This window comes from Centrocercus urophasianus, unplaced genomic scaffold, assembly GCF_019232065.1.
Source record: "Centrocercus urophasianus isolate 14NV4802_14NV808 unplaced genomic scaffold, USGS_Curo_1.0 seq_31, whole genome shotgun sequence".
Lineage (NCBI taxonomy): Eukaryota > Metazoa > Chordata > Aves > Galliformes > Phasianidae > Centrocercus > Centrocercus urophasianus.
Genome location: NW_024884878.1, coordinates 9,163,927 through 9,184,021, shown reverse-complemented (window position 1 = coordinate 9,184,021; position 20,095 = coordinate 9,163,927). Strand labels below are relative to the sequence as shown.

The window sequence follows — 20,095 nt, the reverse complement described above, 5'->3', positions numbered from 1 at the left end:
AGTGCAGAGACATTTCCTGGAAGACAACATGTGTTTCAGCTGAAAATACAAACTCGTCTTGATGAGCAGCAGGAACAAAAAGTACCACCTGAGTATGAGATCGGTTCTCACAAGAACAGCAGATACATAAACACCAACACAACACTGAGGCTACAGATTTCACATTAAACCAACCCCAAAACAGGTGAAAGAGTAGTGGGAAAGAGAAATGGGAACGGGCATCCAGTTCTCAGAAATCATACTGAACTCTCAGTTTATGCAGGCAAAGATACAGGCTGTGCTCCAGTCTCATCTCATTGCAGTCCTGGCGACCAGCATGCACGCCTCATGGTGCTCTTCCACCAGACCATCTGTCTTTGTTTGCTATGCAGACCGCCAGTGATTTTGGTTGGTTTTCGTGTTGTAGCTTCCAGAGGTTCCTGGCACATTCTTAGATGCCATGAGACAGAAAGGGAAATGAGTTGTGTAAATGGCAGTGGGTAGAGGAAAGCGTTCTTATGATCCATCCTTAGTTCACAGCCTCACCCTGGGCTGCCTGCAACAGGGAGCAGCTTAGCACACCTCATTCAGAGCTTTCCACTTCCTTCTACTCTGGTGTTTGAAAAAACAGCACCTGATGTCACAGAACAACTGATTCTAAACTCAGCATACACAAATACTGGCTTCTGATAAATATGTCTCTTGAGCTATCAAACAGTGCTGGAACTAATCTCTTGGTCTTGCTCAGATGCAGGAGGGATGTGTACAGCCCAGAAGGGCAATCCTTGAGGAGAGACCAGAAGAGAGCATGCAAAAGCACAGACTTGAGGTCCTGGTTTGCCACAGCTTGTGTGCTTCAAGTTGTGCAGCCATTTCTTTTGTTCCTCTTCAGTATCCTCCTTTCCAATAGGTAAACAGATTAGCAGTTGTGAGTTGCTGTGAGTTCACTGCTGTGAAGAAGTGACTCGGAGCCAAAAGAAGTAACAGGAAGCTGGAGACAGTTGTCCATGTTTCTTAAAGAGTCTTTACTGTTAGGAATCTTTTGCATCCCAAGTGACAGCTATGTTTTATTAATGGTGTTTGACAACTGCATCCGGTAAATAGCCACAGGAGATCTTATGGCAATGGGAAGTGAGAATTAGTAAAATAAAATACTGCCCAGGCATCATACGCCTACCAACATCATCAACTATGGTGAAGGCATGGGAATCCGAATCTCCTGAGGGACAAGTGCCAATCTCTGCCTCTAGAGTGCCATTATACATAACATGCATCAATGGACAGTGCTCTCCTGTGAGGCACCACATATTATGCTGTAAGAACTCTTTTCAGTAAGTGGTTTCCTACGCAATGGGCATAGTTAATTGCTAGTGATTCCTTGCGTCATTTGTGTTCAGTGATGGTCCCTCTCTGTGCATCTCCCCCTAACAGGAGCATGCTAACAAGCCCACGATGATGAATTCCATTTGTTTAACAGGTTTCCAAAGATAGGTATTACTAATGCAGACGTAACTTATTTATGCAGAAACATGTTCTGACTTGGCTTGTACACATATTTAGAGGGACAAATATTGATAAATGTAATAACTGTTCTTTTCGTCATAACAAGTGATTGGCACTGCCAGAAGTTCAATTCCTCCTGAACACGTCTAATTCCATTATGTGCATCTAAGGATTATCAGTTACTGTCTCCAACTTGGAAAATTACTTGCCTCACTTAAAAAATGATGTCAAAACAAAAGCAAGACACACAGTGAGCAGCTGAGGTCCCTGGGTTTGTTCAGCCCAGAGCAGAGGGGTTGAGGGGAGCCCTCGTGGCAGCTGCAGCTCTCATAGGGAGGGCAGTGCTGAGCTCTGCTCTCTGGGGTCAGCAATGGAACCTGAGGGAAAGCATGGAGCTGCATGAGAGGAAGGTCAGGCTGTGCTTCACCAGAGGGTCATGAGCATGGAACAGGCTGCCCAGGGTGGTGGTCATGGCCCCAAGCTCAAGAATTCAAGGAGAGTTTGGACACTGCTCTCAGGCACAGGGTTTGGATGTTAGGTGGTCCTGTTTGGAGCCACGAGTTGGGACTCGATGATCCTCGTGGGTCTTTTCCAACACAGGATATTCTGAGTCAAAAATATTATTCCTAAATTACCACTTAAAGCTAAGAAAAAATCAGTCAACTTTTGGGGCCTTGAGTGTAACAGGCTGGAAAAGATGACCCCACAGTTTAAAGTAGACAGAGAATGGACGCCTGAGCTGCTGACTCCACTACTGCTGAAGGAAATGACGTGTTACTTTTTCACTGGGAGCTGTTAGTAACAATTGCTTCACAGTCTGAGTCCTTCCTTCTCCCTCATATACATTTTTGAAAACTGGACATTTAAAAAGATATTTCAAAGACTCAGCAACCGTGACACCGTGTTTTCAGGATACAGATATCCTGGGGCAATGCCCAGCACAACTTTTACAAACTCTCACGGTACGATGAGAATGAGACTCATCTACCAAAACACAGCTATTGCCATTTCACTGCAGTATTCTGCACTCTCACAGTCTGCTGCATAATTAACATTAAGAACATGCATGTCAGCATGACAGCGAAGATGCATTTGTGCAGGCCTACAGAAGTAATCTTTTTAGCAGTGCCAAACACCCTGAGTTTTGGATAAATTGATTTGCAATCAAATCAGGGATGGAAAACTGGTCTCTTAGTGTACAGGCATACCCTGTAGGTCAGTGTATACTGGGCTTTGCTCACACTTTCATCTTCACTTCTGGATTGTGCCAGAAACACACTAGGACAGGCATTAGGCAGTCGACCTGCCTCTCCCCTCCAGGCTCCAAGGGGACTTCTTGGTCAAATCCAGAAAGAGTACAGCTAGTTTTCTATCTAGGACGATTATTCCTTAGCAGCATTCTTTGTCCCACAGGCAAGCACTAAACATCACTGGTGTGTTGGGCGGAGAGGAACGTGATGAGCTTCAACAAGAGCAAGTGTAGGGTCCTGCACTCAAGGAGGAGTAACAGTGTGCACCAGTACATGTTCCACGTTGACCTGCTGGAAAGGAGCTTTGAGGAGAAGGACAAGTCGTCCTGGTGGACGGCAGACCGACCATGAGCCAGCAGTGTGCCCTTGTCACCAGGAAGGGCAAAGGTGACCCGGGGGGCATTGTAAAGAGCATGAGCAGCGATTTGGAGGAGGTGATCCTCTCCCTCTCCTTTGCTCTGGTGAGGCCACATCCTCATATGGAATATTGCGTCCAGTTCCGGGTCCCTCAGTTCAAAAAAGGCAGCTTTTAGAGAGTTCAGCTGGGGTCCACAAAGATGGTTAGGGAACTGGAGTAACTCCCATGCAAGGAAAGGCTGAGAGACCTGTGACTCTTCAGCCTGGAGAAGTCTGAGAGGGGATCTCATAAATATTTGTAAGTACCTACAGCGCAGGACTCAAATGGATGGGGACAGACTCTTTTCAGTTATGTGCTGCAATAGAAAAAGGGCCAAAATAGGCAAGAATCAGAAAACAGCAAGTTCCATACAAACATGGGGAAGAACTTCTTTGCTTTGACACAAAGCACTGGAAATGGCTGGCTGCCCAAGAGGGGTTGTGGAGTCATCTTCTCTGATTGGAGACCCGTCAGGATGTGTTCCTGTGTGACCTACCTCAGAGAACCTGCTTTTGCAGGTGGCTGGACCAGATCATTCCCCCTACAATTCTGTGATTCTTTGACTTCCATCTGTGCACTTTTAAACTATTTTGGTATTTGACTGTCAATCTAAAGTATTTCCGCCATTTAGCAGTTAATTGTTATCTAGACCAAGATAGATAAAGCTACCTTTTGAGACCCAGTTAGCACAGTATTTGCCTCTTTATTCTAGGCACAATTGATGTCAAGCATTTAGTTTCTGCAAGGTACAGCATTTCTAAAAGGAACACAAGAAACAGCAGGCATTGAATTCTCCAGAATTATTACACTGCAATAAAGTACACTAAATAAATAACAAGATTTAATAAAGCACTCCAGCATCTTGACCCCAAAGTCATTGGGATTCAGGCAAGTGCTCTGTCTGGGTCAAGTACTGACCCATTTGGTTAGCCTGCTGCGTCTCCTGAAACTGGAATTTGCCTGGAGGATCACATCACTGTATTAAGATGCTGAAACATCTCAGCAGCCAACCCTCATCTTCAGACGTGTTTTCAGCAACCTGCAGCTCACACAGATGTAGCATCCCCTCTCCAGTTCTTACAAAAAAAAAAACTTACACATCCATCAGATTCTCTCCTTGTTTCGACTTCATACAGAGAGGAATGTTTTCTGGATGAAAGCCAGAGAAAGGGCAAAATGTCAAGAGCTGCATGAAATCCATAATTTCATGCTGTGCTGAACTCCCTGGCTGCTGCTCCTGCACTTCTCTTTTGCAAAAATTTTTTCACTAGAAAATGCGGATTCTACTTTTGGTTGACTGCAGGAACATTTTGCATTTGTAGGAGACAGAGAAAGAAGAAATTAAACAAAATGAAGGAGCAGATACGCAGCAAATATGCAGCATATTTTGCAGATTTATTAGTGTAAGGGATAAATGATTTCTCATCAGACATTTTAACTTAATGCCAGAAGTTGCACTTTATTCATGAACTGAGCAATGCAGAGCTGCACAAGCACTACGGCTGACTGGTCTCAGATCAGTATCAAGACATCAAAGGCCTGTATGATGAGCACCCAGTGAAAATACATAATTAAGACTTCCACCAAGAATAGCATTGTGTAAGCCTTCGTTTCTTAAACCAGTTTAAAACACTTCAATGTTGTAAGTAACTTCACTCTTCAGTCCACGTTAAAATATACAGAGGCAATTCTGACTAGCACACATTCAGATTACATCCTGAAAACCCCAAATTCTGTCTTCTTCGTAGGTGCATTTAGTGCTGCGCTGAGACTGAGGCCCAAAACCAGTCTAGTATCAGCTGGATCAATAATGCCATCATCCCACAGCCTAGGAAAAAGACAAACAACAATAATTAAAAGAAACCAACATACATAGCAGGCATATTTCGAAGCACACAAAATGAAACAGCTACAGTAAGCAGCAAGTAGAGCCAAATTATACAACAAGCCACGGCGTTAATTCACCTCACTATGAATGGAGTAGACTGGTGTGTAGTATTTTGTGCAATATCTGTCAGCTAGAAGAAAGCAGAAGCCTAGGGTAGTGTGGAAAATGACCTTTTCTCAAGAAATTACCTTTCTCTTTTAAAGATGCCAGTATTTTAAGGACAATGTCACATCATTATGTACATTATTCATCTTTATCCAGCTGCCATTAAGCTTGCTTAATGCATTCATACCTTCATCATTAAGAGACTGCTCAATTTTAAGTACCTCCAGTATCTGCCCTATTTATCTTCTCAAGTCCATTTCTAAACAAGACTAATCCTAATATCTAATATCCTCCTTTTCACAGCCCCAAAGACAATTAAACTATGAATGCATGCTGTGTCAAAATCCTCAGGCCAACATCAGATTTCCAAATTCACAAACACTAGGAAACAATCTCTTGGCATTATCCAAAAATTAAAGTTCTTGCTACATCCTACCCAAAATAAAAGCCATGCCAAAACTCCCAGTAGGCCACGAAACTGTAAACACTGTGCATCTACTACCTCCTCAGCAAGAGATTTAAACAAGAAGCCACGCTGGTCATTGCATCTCAAGCCTTCCTTATAAATACAAGTATTTTAACCAGGATTTGCAAAAACAGTTACAGTACTTGAGTTGAGACAGTGATGCTCCTCCTTTATCCTATCTTTTCCTGATACGAGGAAATGAGACTTATTTTCCATCTGTTCTGAACTTACTGCAATGCTGTCATGTCTACTGTTTTATTCTCTGTCTTTGGAAGAAGTGCTCTACTATCATTTTAAAACTACAGGAAAGGGTCATGAAAAGGAAGCTAACACTGTCTTTTCATAATAGAAAGCATCATCATCCCTTTCTAACTGAATTTTCCAGTTGCAAATTACCTGTTGTTTGAGTATTAATTGAAAAAAATCCGATTAAAAAGAAAACATTATAATGTGGACATCTCTCTCAAAACTAAGAGCCTACTCTCAAGAGAAACAGAACAAGAAGATGTCTCCAAGTACATGCTGACAATCTGGAGGCACCACCAGACACTACTGACAGCTTTCCATCTTTGCTGCATTTTGCCAGGCAAAAGAGCCTCCCACCCTCAACAGAGCACAGGAACATTGCTGAAGTGTTTTAATGAACACTTGCAGTGAGCTTTTTATTTATGAAGAAGACTGAAACCAAATGAAGTAATTCATACTTCCTTCGGAGTGTTTAATAAATGTACTGAGGGTTGGGGAGGGCAGAGATGAACCGAATGAAAAAGGATCACCCACTTCATGTGGTATACTCCCATGCTGCAACTTCCTAGTAACTACTGCTGTAATAAACACATACCCAAACATGAGGCACATTTTAAAATGGCAGATTTGTTTTTCATAGCAACACAATTAACTTATATCCACAAACACACAGGTTCTGGGCTGCATACAAGTCAAGGCACTTTCGGATGGTTACCCCTGGCTTCTGCTTCTCTTTGTTAAACAAAACTACATTCTCTACTGGGATGAAACATTAATAATTGAACAACCTATTAAAATCCCACTGCTAGAACATGAGTCACATCTACACTCATAAAACATTCATAACAGAAACACTGTGAGTAAAAGAAATGAACAGCCCCTAAAAGTGAAAAGCTCACGTAATTTGTTATGGTGCAAATTGCTGAAACCCCTTTTAGAAACCCGTAAGTAGATTAACACAGCTCATTAAAAATGGTGCTGCCTAATGACTTTTGTTAATTAAGACTGCTCAGTATGAAAGATTCTAATCAAATAATTGATTAAAGTTTGATTAAAAATACAACTATGGGGAATAGAATTGACATTCTGTACATGAAACAATTTGATATTTATAAGAGTAAACAAGGAAATTTGCCTGTATTTTAAGATCATTAAGGCATTTTTCTTTCCTCTTATTATTACAGCTCAAAGCTTGAGTCAAAACCTAATGAAGTCAACTGGAAAGGCTACATCAATTTCAGTGGACATCAGAGGTGAGATAAAGTCCCCATAAATTAGCAAGAGGACAGCATGAGCAAGCTTCCAGACTGTCTGCATCCAAGCAGTAGAAGAAAGCAGGCTTTATTTCCATTTATCTTCCTTTCCTCTCTATAATGAAATGGAGATTTCTCCAACAAACTTTTGTGTTTTTGATGGAGAGATTTAGTTAGTCACAAAATCATAGAGTGACAGAATCACAGCATGGCCTGTGTTGCACAGGAGCACAGTGCTCATCCAGTTCCAAACCCCTGCTGTGTGCAGGTCGCCAACCAGCAGCCCAGGCTGCCCAGAGCCACATCCAGCCTGGCCTTGAATGCCTGCAGGGATGGGGCATCCACAGCCTCCTTGGGCAGCCTGTGCCAGTGCCTCACCACCCTCTGGGGGAAAAACTTCCTCCTAACATCCAACCTAAACCTCCCCTGACTCAGTTTAAAACCATTCCCCTTGTCCTGTCACCAGCCACCCTCACAAACAGCCATTTCCCATCCTGTTTATACGCTCCCTTCAAGTACTGGAAGACCACACTGAGGTCTCCACAGAGCCTTCTCTTCTACGAGCTAAAACCTAGTTAGTTTCTGACAAAACAATGGCTGTCTAGATCCATTTTCAAACAGATACAATGACACATGGCTCACAGTTCACTGTTGTGGGTTTTTCTGTTTGTTTGTTTGTTTGTTTTTAAACCAAGCTTGGAATCCCTTTAGAGCAAAGGGACTCTTTTCCTGATCTACAACAAATGCTTCCTCAATTAGCACTACTCACATGGGCTAACAACAGGTTGGCACCTTGACACAAAATCCCCTCCTTGTGTATGCTATTTGCCAGTGGGAATGTAATCTTACCTTGAACCTTTGTTTCTAGTTGTGAAGTCTACTCCACAGTTTAAAAAAAAAAAATGAGTGAATGGTCTGAAATCTTTATTTGGAATTAGCAACAAATGAAAGAAAAGGGCACATACATAGTAGCACTCACAGGAAGTCAAGAAATGGTGGCAGAAAGCCCAAGAATAGACCAATAGATCCAGTTATCTCTACCAGGCAGCACAGAGCAATTAAAAGCTCCAAGGCAATGCCAACTACACCTACACGGACAGACAGAGAGAAACCAACCTGGACTGGTCAATCACTCACCACTCTCACAAGTGCTCAGTGAGAAGAGGCATTTCACTTTACTTGCTTTTAGACAGATCAGTCTCAGAGGAACGTCAGCTCTAACATTTGACTTGCCAGCTCAGTTGGGTTTATTATCCTGAGTACAGCATGAGCATCACAAGACCTCGACAAGATGCAGTCCAGATCAAAGCTAGTTCTCAGTCAGCTTTCAGCAAGTGCACATACATTGCCCTCCCAAACTACAGGCAGCAGTATATGACAGCCCTGCTCTAAGTGAAGAACGTGCCTCCTGCTGCTAAGAGTATTTTCTAACACCTAGCGAAGGTTAGGTTCTAGAAGGAGGTGCTTATGGATTTGCAGCCTAGCTTTACAGGATGGACAGATGCATGGGAACAAACTGGCAAAACTGGTGCACAGAGAGCTGCAAGTTGGTATTAAATACTCAAGTTTCATAGCTACATTATTGCGTTTTAAAAATCCTAACCCTTTTCAAGTGAGTTTGTTGCTGCAAGTCATTGTAATGCTCTGTAACTTTTCGGGAGGGGACAAGGTTTTGTTTCATCACTATACTGAATATATTGGATGCTAAATGAATCCAATTATTCTCAATCATGAGTACAGAGAGACTATGACTGTGTCTTCAGTGAACATATTAAAAAGAGAAAATATAACAAAACTGAGATCTTTCATTTCCTCCTTCATGATAGGGATTCATTTTAAATACAGACAGATTGACTCATTTTTTTTAATGTTATTATTTCAGTGGAAAATTATTTTCCTTAAATCTAATTATAAATGATGACAATATGTGCTTCCATCTTTCCTTCTTTTCCCCAGGGAGAAACACAAGGTTTTGTGGCAGAGGTACCAGGCTTAATTGTTACACAGTACTAACACAGATAGCACAACTGACATCATCTGAATTTGTGGGAAATCCTAAAAAAATTAATAATTAAAACCACAAAAAGATCGGGAAAAAAAAAAAACCCAACCAAAAAACAGTATGTCACTAAGAAGTTCATGTCAATAGGAAATCAGGACTTCACAAAACTATCCTAACTGACTATATGCAAAAACCCCAAGAAACTCCCAAGTGCCAGTGGGACATTGCACTTACAAGAAAATATTCATGAAGACTTTCTGCAACACTACCACACAGACCTCAGCCAGAAGCAGAGATCACAGAGAAGACAAAACCTCTCCCTGAACCACTCACAAGCTATACACCTCAACTACTGAAATCTGCCTCAATTACACAGCAAATGCCACACTACCTTACTGAGAATACACAGCCCATCACAGCACCAGAAACAGCTGAAACCCTATGAAGAATTGGCTTGTGAATATACCACAACCAAAAAACAAGCAGAATGGTTATTGTAGACAGTGTGAAACTAGCACAGAGTAACACCCCGAGGCCAAAAAAGCCTCCAACCTATTTTCCACAGGCAATAACACTCCAAGATGCCACTCTGTCTCACCAGCCTAACTCCAGTGCATTGACAGTATTTCAGAAAACAGAGCACCAAAATTACAAAGGACTGCCATAACAAACTTCTTAGCAAACATGCACCCATGGGCTAATGCCCGAACCTGAACTCCTATCCCCCAGTGCACACCTACATGACCCAAGATCTGCACATTGCTTCAGGTATTCACTGACTTCTACATGCAAACCCCACTTTCTCCTGACGCACACGGAGTCCTTCAGTACACTTCAATGGATTTTAAAAGGTGAAGTGGAGAGAATGAGATAAAATTTATCCAGTACAAAGTACACAGAATTATATGTTTCAGAAGATTGGTTACAGAATATCTCCTTATCATATAATTACAGAACCAACGTAGTAATTCCTGCAAGTGCTTGCCTTCTTCTGAAATGGACTGCAGTGCAAAGTCTCAGAGATGAAACAAAATATTTATATGACGCTTGTTGTGTAGCACTCCTGCACATCAAACTAAACTTTTGTTCCAGAGTGCTCTGTTTACCTGTCCTTCAACACTAAAATTTGAAGTTATTATTATGTCCTGTGATTATAATCAGATTTTGGAAAAGCCATTTTCTTGTTACCGTGCACTGGAATAATAAGGGTTTCCTTCCTCTTCAAACCTCCTAATGATTGGTTCCTTCAAGGCTTCTTCATCTGCCTTAGATAACTGTAACAAAAGAGGCAAACAAACAAGCACAGAAAAGACATTCTTAAATACTCTCTTCCACAATGGCAGCAGAGCTTTATATGCAGCATCAAACAAGAAGAAACTGCTGAAATAACTGATCCAAAAATCTTCCACCTTTTTGCTTACAGTTACAGATTTGGCAGACTTGGTTGTGGAATTACTTTCTGAAACTGGGATGAATGGGAAGAAGAAAGTAAATAGATAGGCAGAAAGAAAGTCATTTCACCACATTTATTTATCACATTTATTAGCTGATAAAGTCAGATTAAGATAGTTCAATGAGTGCAAAAGTAACTGGGGATTAGCATCAGAAAAATTACTGAAGCTATTTTATTGAATAAAACTTGTTCTGACTTGCCTTTGGCAAGACTTTCAATAAAGACAACTTGAGCTATTCTAGTGCTATGTTTCTCTATAATCCAGACTGGTGACCACACGATAATTCACAATACTTCCAAGTCTCCCCATGACTACAATCTTTCCTGCATGTCATCTGATCAATCTTAGCGAGTAGAAAAGTTGAGACAGAGAGAAGGATGAGTGTGTTTTATCCACAGAAAGACAAAATAAAGAGTAGAATAAAGAGCTCCAGAGATGAAATATAGGTAACTGCTTCATTATTCTCAGTAACTGCTCTTGGTAAGAAAAGCACTTCTACAACACTGCAGTAAAATCAATTTTATGGAACCAACTAATGTACACTAATGTACACTCATAATAATGTAAACAAGCCAGGTAATCTAAAAATCACAGCAGAAAAGATTATATGGAGAAACTAGAAAAATGTTATTGAACTAAACACCAATAATTATTAGCCATAATTAAGTCAAAGTCTTTCTCAAACCTCCCCGTGCCTCTGCTATTTTAAGTTTCGTTATTCTCAGTCAGTGAATGATGTGAAGATCAGATTTCTACAGAACTGCCTACTTCAGAAGTAAATGGAAAGATGCTGTATTCTCACTCATTCCTCATACTCCCAAGTGGGTGTAGGGGAGTGGGAGTCCCCTGCTGCTAATCTTGGGCAGACAACTAATTGCATGCAAAAAAATCCCTGTAAGATGATGATATAAGAAAATCATATCTTTTTCATCAAAAGCAAGAAATGCCATGAATGGTCTTCACATTTAGAAGATGTAAAGGACAACATTTCACAAATGTTTCACTGTTGTCAATGTACTAGATGGCATTAGGAGAACCACAGCTCACCTGGCATCTCTGTAACACAATTCCCAGGTATGTAAGCCCTCCCCTCCCCGTGAAGAAGTAAATGATAATAACAGTACCACAGATGAAAGACTTACCTGCTTTCCCTCTCTTGCTTTTTGGTCCTTAGCTATTGTAGCTAGAACAGTTGCAGCCTGTTCCCCTCCCATCACTGATATGCGAGCATTTGGCCACATATAAAGAAACCTTGGACTGAAAAGATACATGTTGAGTATTAAAACAACACACTGCATAATTACACAGTGAAGAATTATCACTCAGATGTGTTTTGTGCACAACAGTCTAATAATGCATTGTTTTTTAGGGAATCCAATTTAACATACTAACTGCTTGCAGCACTATGTTTCAAAATGCAGAAATTCATCTCATTTCTACATTCAAGCACCTTGTAAATTTCTTTTTCATCTTAGAATCCCCTAGGAATTTTTCTTGGATAAGTATCACTAACAACTTCAGTAGTATCAGGGACCTTGAAAAGTAATTACGAAAAACTTTAATGAGTCATGTTGAGTAAGCAAGAAAAAAAAAACTGTATTGCAGGTTTTGCAAGGACTGCTCATAAAAATCAGACTTGTTGAAGTGAATGAAGACTTAAATTTTTAGTTCTCTTCACATGTATGTGCAATAAAGGACCAGCCCACACTAACTACAAATTGTTTAGGACTGTCAACTTCCTCCACCCTCAAACTGTAATGGCAGAAAAGCACGTCAGCATGCTTATATGCTGGAAAATCTCCTGCTATCTAAACTTATGTAAATCTTGAGTCTATCCACCTTTACAGTTTTGTATGGTTGTTATTTACTTATGACCACATTCACTAAGAATGTGCTTTGTTTCCCAGTGCAGCTTCTCAGAACAGCACCTTTTCACAGTATTATAACTTATTTCTGCTGTAATCTGAAGTAATACTTACCTGTATGCTCTTCCACACATCCCATAGTTTCCAGCACCGTAAGAGCCACCAATAATGACTGTTATTTTAGGTACACTGGCACAAGCAACAGCAGTTACCATCTTTGCACCATCTTTTGCTATCCCTCCTGCTTCATATTCTCTACCAACCATGAAACCTAATGAATTACATGATGAAAAAAAAGACTCAGTATGAACTTTGTATTGTCATACTACACTGTACTTTGCAATATGCACAATAAAGCTCTTCAGAAAAACAACCAAAACAAATCACCAACACGGCAAAACCTCCATCAGCAGCACTAGGCTGATCTAGAAGAGGCTATACATGTAGACAAGCATAAAAGGTGATGACTACACGTTAGAGCCTCAACAGTTATCAGCACAGACTGAAGTGTTCTGAAATTTAATTACACTGAGCTTACCTGTAATGTTCTGCAAAAACACAATGGGAATATTTCTCTGGCAACACAACTGAATGAAATGTGTACCCTGTGGGGGAAAGAAACAAACAAACAAAAAAAACAGGCAGTAAGCCTTTAAATGTCAAATCAGTGAAGTCATCACTATCAGCACTTTGACATTGTGGCAGAACAAGTTCCATGGACTTTATCCACAGAAGACCCCAGGAGCATCTACATCATGCAGCACTGGCCCACTTCCGTTACATCCAAAGTCAACTACAACACATTCAAGCACTAGCAAAAGAAAATGCTAAAAGCACACCAGTCCAAAAGTAAAGGAAAAATAATAATCTTAAAAAGCATTACCACCAGTATTGAAAAGATCAACTGTTTTATTTGGCCAATATGTAGTTAAGTTGAAGAAAGCTTTACAGTATGGCACTGACTTACGTAACACTGTACATGGAAAATGGGCAGCCTGTCAGAAAATACTATTCCAGCATAGAAAGAAAATTATTTTACAGAATTGAGGGAAAAAAGGGAAAAAACATAGCAGTGAAGTGGCTGGGAGAAACTTGTAATTTCTTCATTCAGCAGGATTTAAAAGAAAAAGAATACGCACACACACAAAAAGGAAAATTATGAAGTATAACCTCTAGGTAGCTTTTTCAGAGAAACATCTAAAAAATACAGTGATGATCAAGGGAAGAAGATATGTCATCATATTTTTGCCATACTTAAAAAATAGGTTTATAGCAGCAATGATGGGGACAAAGTGAAACAAGCAAAATGTGGCCATTTCCTCCTTAGATTACTGATATGTCAGCAAAAGTCCCAAACCAAAGAAGATTCATTTTTTCCACTGGTAGGAAAAATCTGGCTCCTCAGAATCATTATAGAAATACTGGGAGTAACAGAGACGGTGGAAGTTATTTTCAACTTGGAAATAACTGTGTTGAAACAAACACAGCTGAAAACAATGTCACTTAGTGCAGTGCTCAAAATATTCTCCAATACACAAAGCTCAATCTGAACAGCCATGGCTGTCAAGTGAAGCTCCTAGCACATGAGAGACAAGGAGGTGATCTGAGAGAATCAGCACACCTTCAACAAGGGCAGAACATGCCTAATCCACTGGATGGCCTTCTATGATGGAAGGATAACACTGCTGGACACAGGTAGGACAGCTGGTGTTGTCTATCTGGACTTATGCAAGGCCTCTGACATGGACCCACATCACATTTTTATTTCTAAATTGGAGAAATATGTATTTGAAGACTATTCTAAAATTCTAGAAAATAAGGTCAATTAATTTTACTGTATTAGGGTATTTATTGTTTACTCGAGAAATCTGCAGCCTGTTAGCTTTCATTATTTAAAGTTCCTCACAAACAAATTCTGCACCAGAAATCTTGCTAGTGGATGGCTAAGAAGCTCTTTATTTACCTTTTTTGCTGACTCTGAGAAGAGAACTCCATTGTTTCCAATTATTCCTACTGGATAACCAAATATTCTTGCAAATCCTGGAGAAGAAAGGTAAATATGCAAATTTCCATTTATTTTACAGTAACTCGTAAACACAGTTTCTCTTGACAGCAGAAATAGCTATTCTTTTGTGGAAAAAACAAAACAAAACAAAAAACTTCCATTGAGCGATCCAAACAAAACAAATCCAACTGTAAAATCAATGAACACATAGAATAATTATATTTTTAATACCTGTGATTAAAGTATCTCCATATAAGGCTTTGAATTCATCAAATTTACTCCCATCTACAATTCTAGCAATAACCTTAAGAAAAAAAAAGCAGAAAAATACAATGAAATCCCTAATCCTTCACAATTCTACTTTGTTTTTAGAAAGAACATACTAATACCCAGCTTAAAATCAATGCTTTCCATTAAAAAATCATCAAGCAGCCAACAGTGTAAGAGTGTAGAAGGCAGCCTAAGTTCACTTACCCCTTGAAGTGTGATTTATTTATATGTTCATTAAAAAAAAAAAAAAGAATATCAAGATTAAGAACATTGTGATTAAATAGTAAAATTTTGTAAGCAGAACTTTTTCTCATTTCTTCAGTTTCAAGGAAAGCTGGTGCAGAGGCTGCAATCTCTGAAGGTATCCCAGAAAATAATTACACTAGATCTGCATTAGAATACAATGGTTTCCATACCTATCTGGGAGTGGACTGAATTGTTTGGGGTGCTCATACTTTCAGTATCTGACCTTTATTTTTCTCCAGGCTAGTAGAAAAAGAAAGCTATCATACCACTTGCAAGTCTATAGAAAGTTTGGCTGAAGTTCACTGCTTCTTGGCAGTCTTTTCAGGGTACTATTCTTTGCTCATCCTTCTCAAAATCAGGACTAGAAAGCACTGTATTTTCAACACATTATTGTCATTGCAATGGATCTGTCAGCCAAGAATACCCAGAAAAAGATTAGAATTATGTAATATTTAAACATACATCATATGCTCCGTATCAGATTTCTGCAAGCAAACTACAATGTTATATTCCTTCTATTTTCAAGAAAACTGACTGCATGCAGACATTTCATTTATATTCTTACTTCTTTGACGTCAAAGTTTCTTTTTAGCTGGTCACCAACTATTCCATATATTTCATCAGCAGGAAATAAAGGTTCTCCTGATGGTTCTATAGACACCTATAGCAATGGAACAAAAAATTTTACACAATTAAAGGCATTATTTGTCCACATTATGATTTAAAAACAAAGCAAAGAACACTAGTTAGTTTGACCATTGATTTGAATCTGGTCTTGACCAACCACATCAAAATGTCTCTGGCTTGTCCTCATCTTGCAAAAAAATCAAGTTTCCTAAACAGAAGAATAATGATTTCTCACTTACTGAAACAAAGCTGAGGACCATTGTTTCTGCTCCTGACTATACCTCTGCACGTGCTTCATACTACAACTCCTTCCACGACATCAAAAATAACAAGCAAAGGGGAAGGAATAGACTGCCCAGTGATGTGGTTGATGCCCCTGTCCCTGGAGATTTTTGAGGCAAGGCTAGATAAAGCCCTGCACAACTTGATCTAGCTGTGGTGCCCCTGTCCATTGCAGGGGAGTTGGACTAGATGACCTTTAAAGGTCCCTTCCAACTCTAAGGATTCTATGATTTTGAGATGCTGTATATACTATGCCCTACTAGCTAGTATTCTGAAAAAAAACCAGAAACGACAACTTCACTAAATATAACACTGTGTACTCCTTCAGCTGCTGCAATTTTGTCTTCAATTCACTCTCTTAAATTTCTTAGAATCATCATAGAATCACAGAATGGCCTGTGTTGCACAGGAGCACAGCGCTCATCCAGTCCCAACCCCCTGCTGTGTGCAGGTCGCCAACCAGCAGCCCAGGCTGCCCAGAGCCACATCCAGCCTGGCCTTGAATGCCTGCAGGGATGGGGCATCCACAGGTTAAGGTTAAGACAGTACCTCCACTATATGACATTTGCTCTGTTTTCTAAACCAAAATTTTAAATCAATACAATACATTACAAAGCCTAAGGCACCAAAATGACACAACATATCTCCATCCTCTCAGTTCTGTATCTTTTGTTAATCACCACATAAAATACTAAGAGATATTTTAGTGTCCTAAGAGATATTTTAGCAGGTATCTAATTTAAAGTCCACGGGAATGACTATGTGGTTTTAAAATTAAATTAGGCACCTGACAAGACTGAATTCATTACAAGCTGGAATTCTGCAATTCTGAAGTGCTGTTGCAGTTACAGTGTGTGTTACAGCACTGCATGTAATCCTAGCGATTTTGTTGGGAGTAATGCAATAGGAATGTAATTATGGAAGTGAAGTATCACAAAAATAAATTAAAGATTAAGAACCATAAGTTCTATTTCCAAAGCACCTAAAGGCAGAAACAAATAATGTACTGTATGAATTAGGGGAATAAAAGCATTCCTCCCTTAAAAAAATGCAGTGTTTTTAGAAGAATCCACTATATACTTACATCTACTTTCTTTTGGAGATTTAAGCTTCTTACAGTTTTCCTTGCCAGATGAAGTGCATGACTGTCATCCACAGCATAATGATCTGTTACACCAGAATGTCTATATTTGAATAAAAATAAGAATATAAAGACTTTTAAGAAGTCCATGAATCAGAATAAGAGTATTTTAAAACTTTCAAGGCTGTATATTTAAAATATATACACTGTATCACATTTCCATGCTATCTCATCTTAATTCCAAATAAAACTTCTATTTTTTGACCTTTCTTTTAAACATTCACGGACAAGACATAAAATATCAACACTAACAAGCCAAAAATCCAAATGACAACACAAAGAATGACAAACGTTGTTCTAATTGAAAATAATTTTAGATCATATATTTACAAAAAAACCCACTATGAACTGTCCCTTGAAGTGATTATTCAGTCACTTCAACAAACTGAAGTAAAAATTAACTGTTTCTTGTAAGTAATACCTATTATTATTATTATTTAACTTATCTTCCCATTTTAGAACCAGAAATTGCACAGAAGACTTTGTTTTGATAGTCACTGAATGCTTTGGGTTGAAATAGACTCTGAGGACAACCCCTCTGCCATGGTCTGGCTGCTACCCACCAGACCAGGCTGCAGAGCACTCCACTCAACCTGGCCCTGAGCCCCTCCAGGCACAGAGCATCTCGGCTGCCTCTGCCAGTGCTGACCACCCTCTTGTCAAAGAAATGGCAGGCTATTTTGATGTCACGTCCAGGAATTCGCAACTGTGATATTACCTGCAAAAACACAGCAACCTCTCAAAAATTACTATTCTAACTCATCGCTATCTGAAAACCAAACAGAAAATCATAAATTTTTAAGGTCTAAGTACAGTTTTAAAATCTAAATCATAATAATTAAAATACATATATATAAACACTGTACTAAAGAATGGAAGAAGTAAACACTGGGAAAATATTTCTTCAAACCTGCAATGAAGATCTGCCCCACCAAGATCCTCTGCTGATACCTCTTCACCTGTTGCTGCTTTAACCTACAACAAAGAAAGGGAAATAACACTTGTCTTGTACTCATATTTACACAGGCCTAGTTACAGCAATATAATCATACTCTGCAAAATGTTTTTTCATTAATATTTCTTCAGCTACTGTCCTTCACAGCATTTCAAATATGACAACACAGAATTCTGTCAACATTACTTAATTTTACTGATCTGGTAGGTGTATGACTTATATATAGTTTTTACTGAGAAAGACTCTCCATGTACTCTGCTCTTTGCTGCTCTATCTTCTTTTAGTGTGGACATACCTACCCATTAATGCCCAATCACTTCAGAAAACTTATTTTTTTTAGCAGCTTACAAGGAAGTACTTTAAAATGTGATGCTTTCCTGCGTTTTTTATTAAAAAAAAAAAAAAAAATGCTCTGTTGAGCAACCTTGTATTCTGTGGATTTTAGTTACTTGGTTTAACACTGATCATCAATCAATTACTATCAGCTTTTATGATCTAGATCTTCCATTATAAACACAGTAAATTAATAAGAATCATTTTCTAAGAAGAATGCAATAATGGCATGAAACTGCTCAGATCTATTATGATGTCTGTAAAAATAACTGGAATGCATGAACTAAGTCAAGCCATACATATGACAAAATAAGTTAACAGCAAATGCATTCCTCCTTAAAATAAAGCAGTATCATTTACTGCTGGTAAGAAAAAAAAAAAAAAAAAAAAAAACAAAACCCACAAAAACCCCTCTTGACGCATTTCCACTGAAATATCTTTCCCTCAAGCTCTGCTGTACTCCTTTTGAAAAGAATTCCTCACAAGCTACTGAAGTCATTATTCGTCACCCACACAGAGTATGAAGGCAGTAAAAGACAGATAAAACTATCATCACTTCTAAACCAGGTATCAGTTTACAAGATTTATGATCACATACACATGGGTTTTCAGCATCTCCAGGGATGAAGATTTTAAAATCTCTCCATGTAACTTGGTCTGCTGCACGACCACCCAGCCTTCACAGTAGAAGTGCTTTATTGTATCTAAAGTGAAGCTCCTTTATTGCTTGTATTTGTGTCCACAGACTCTTCACAAGCCGTTTTTCAAAAGAGATGTCTGGTTCCACCATCCTTTCCTCCCCCCACTAGGTACTCATACACACAGAGAGATTTCTTGACTTTTTGTTGACTAGCTAGTCTTAGCTCTCACCTCTTCTCATGTGCCACGGATGCACTCTTCTCTGAATGCACTTCAGTAAGACTATGACTTAATTGCACTGGGAAGCCCAGAGCTGGAGCCAGTGCCCAAAATGTGCCTTATCAGCGCCAAGTAGAGGGAAAAAACTACTGCTCCTGACTTGCTGAAAACACTTTGCCCAAACCTGCCCAGGACATTGCCAGTCGCTTTGCAGCAGGAGAACAACGCTAGCTCAAGTTTAACTTGGTTCTCCAATGTAACACACAGCATTTTCTGACATTCCCAAGTGGTTAATCCCCAGACTATTCTGGTGCATGGCATTATTCCTTTCAAGAAAGAATTTCCCTGGTATTGAACTTCAAGAGCCTGTTATCAGCCCTTTGTCCAGCTGGTTAGGGTCCCACTGAACAGCACACCCATCTGCACTATCCATTGCTCTTCCTAGTTTTGTAGTATTTGCAAACTTGCAGGATCCACAGAATCACCAAGGTTGGCAGAGACCTCCAAATTCACCCAGCCCAACCATCCACCTACCACAAATATTTCCCAGCAATCCCTGCCCCTCAGTACAACTTCTAAACAATTTTTTTTAATATTCCATCTCATTCAGTCTGCAGTTCATCAGTTTGTTAAGGTCATTCCAGGAGACAGCATCAAAAGTCTTGTGAAAGTCAAGATAAACAACATTCACTGCTCTCTCCTCATCCAGTGAGCCAATTATCTCAGTAAAGAAAACTATCTGGTTGGTCAGGCTCCATTTCCCTACTGCAAATCCAACGTGTCTACACCCAGTCACTTTCTTGTCCCTAACAATTTTGTTCCTCCTTGTGAAGTACTGCAGTGAGGCCATTCAGCCAGTAGTTACGTGAATTCCTTCTCTTGCCCTTTCATGACCAAAAATGACCATGGAATAATATGCACCTGGCTGCTCAGTACACAGGGACTTCTCATCAGACCTCACAGGCCTTTC

At 39.6% G+C, this 20,095-nt stretch overlaps 1 protein-coding gene across 1 annotated transcript in view; it reads right to left on the bottom strand.

The window, feature by feature from the left end:
* Positions 1 to 4,561: 4,561 nt before the first annotated feature.
* Positions 4,562 to 20,095, bottom strand: part of MCCC2 (methylcrotonyl-CoA carboxylase subunit 2) — a 34,043-nt gene continuing 18,509 nt past the window's right edge. Inside the window, exons 8-17 of the mRNA XM_042829417.1 lie at positions 17,890 to 17,954; positions 16,923 to 17,022; positions 15,495 to 15,590; positions 14,645 to 14,717; positions 14,372 to 14,448; positions 12,947 to 13,013; positions 12,523 to 12,679; positions 11,686 to 11,800; positions 10,278 to 10,363; positions 4,562 to 4,957 (exon numbers count right to left, since the gene is read on the bottom strand). Coding sequence (XP_042685351.1) covers positions 4,840 to 4,957; positions 10,278 to 10,363; positions 11,686 to 11,800; positions 12,523 to 12,679; positions 12,947 to 13,013; positions 14,372 to 14,448; positions 14,645 to 14,717; positions 15,495 to 15,590; positions 16,923 to 17,022; positions 17,890 to 17,954 — 954 coding nt within the window. The 3' untranslated portion in view covers positions 4,562 to 4,839. The remainder of the gene's footprint in view (positions 4,958 to 10,277; positions 10,364 to 11,685; positions 11,801 to 12,522; positions 12,680 to 12,946; positions 13,014 to 14,371; positions 14,449 to 14,644; positions 14,718 to 15,494; positions 15,591 to 16,922; positions 17,023 to 17,889; positions 17,955 to 20,095) is intronic.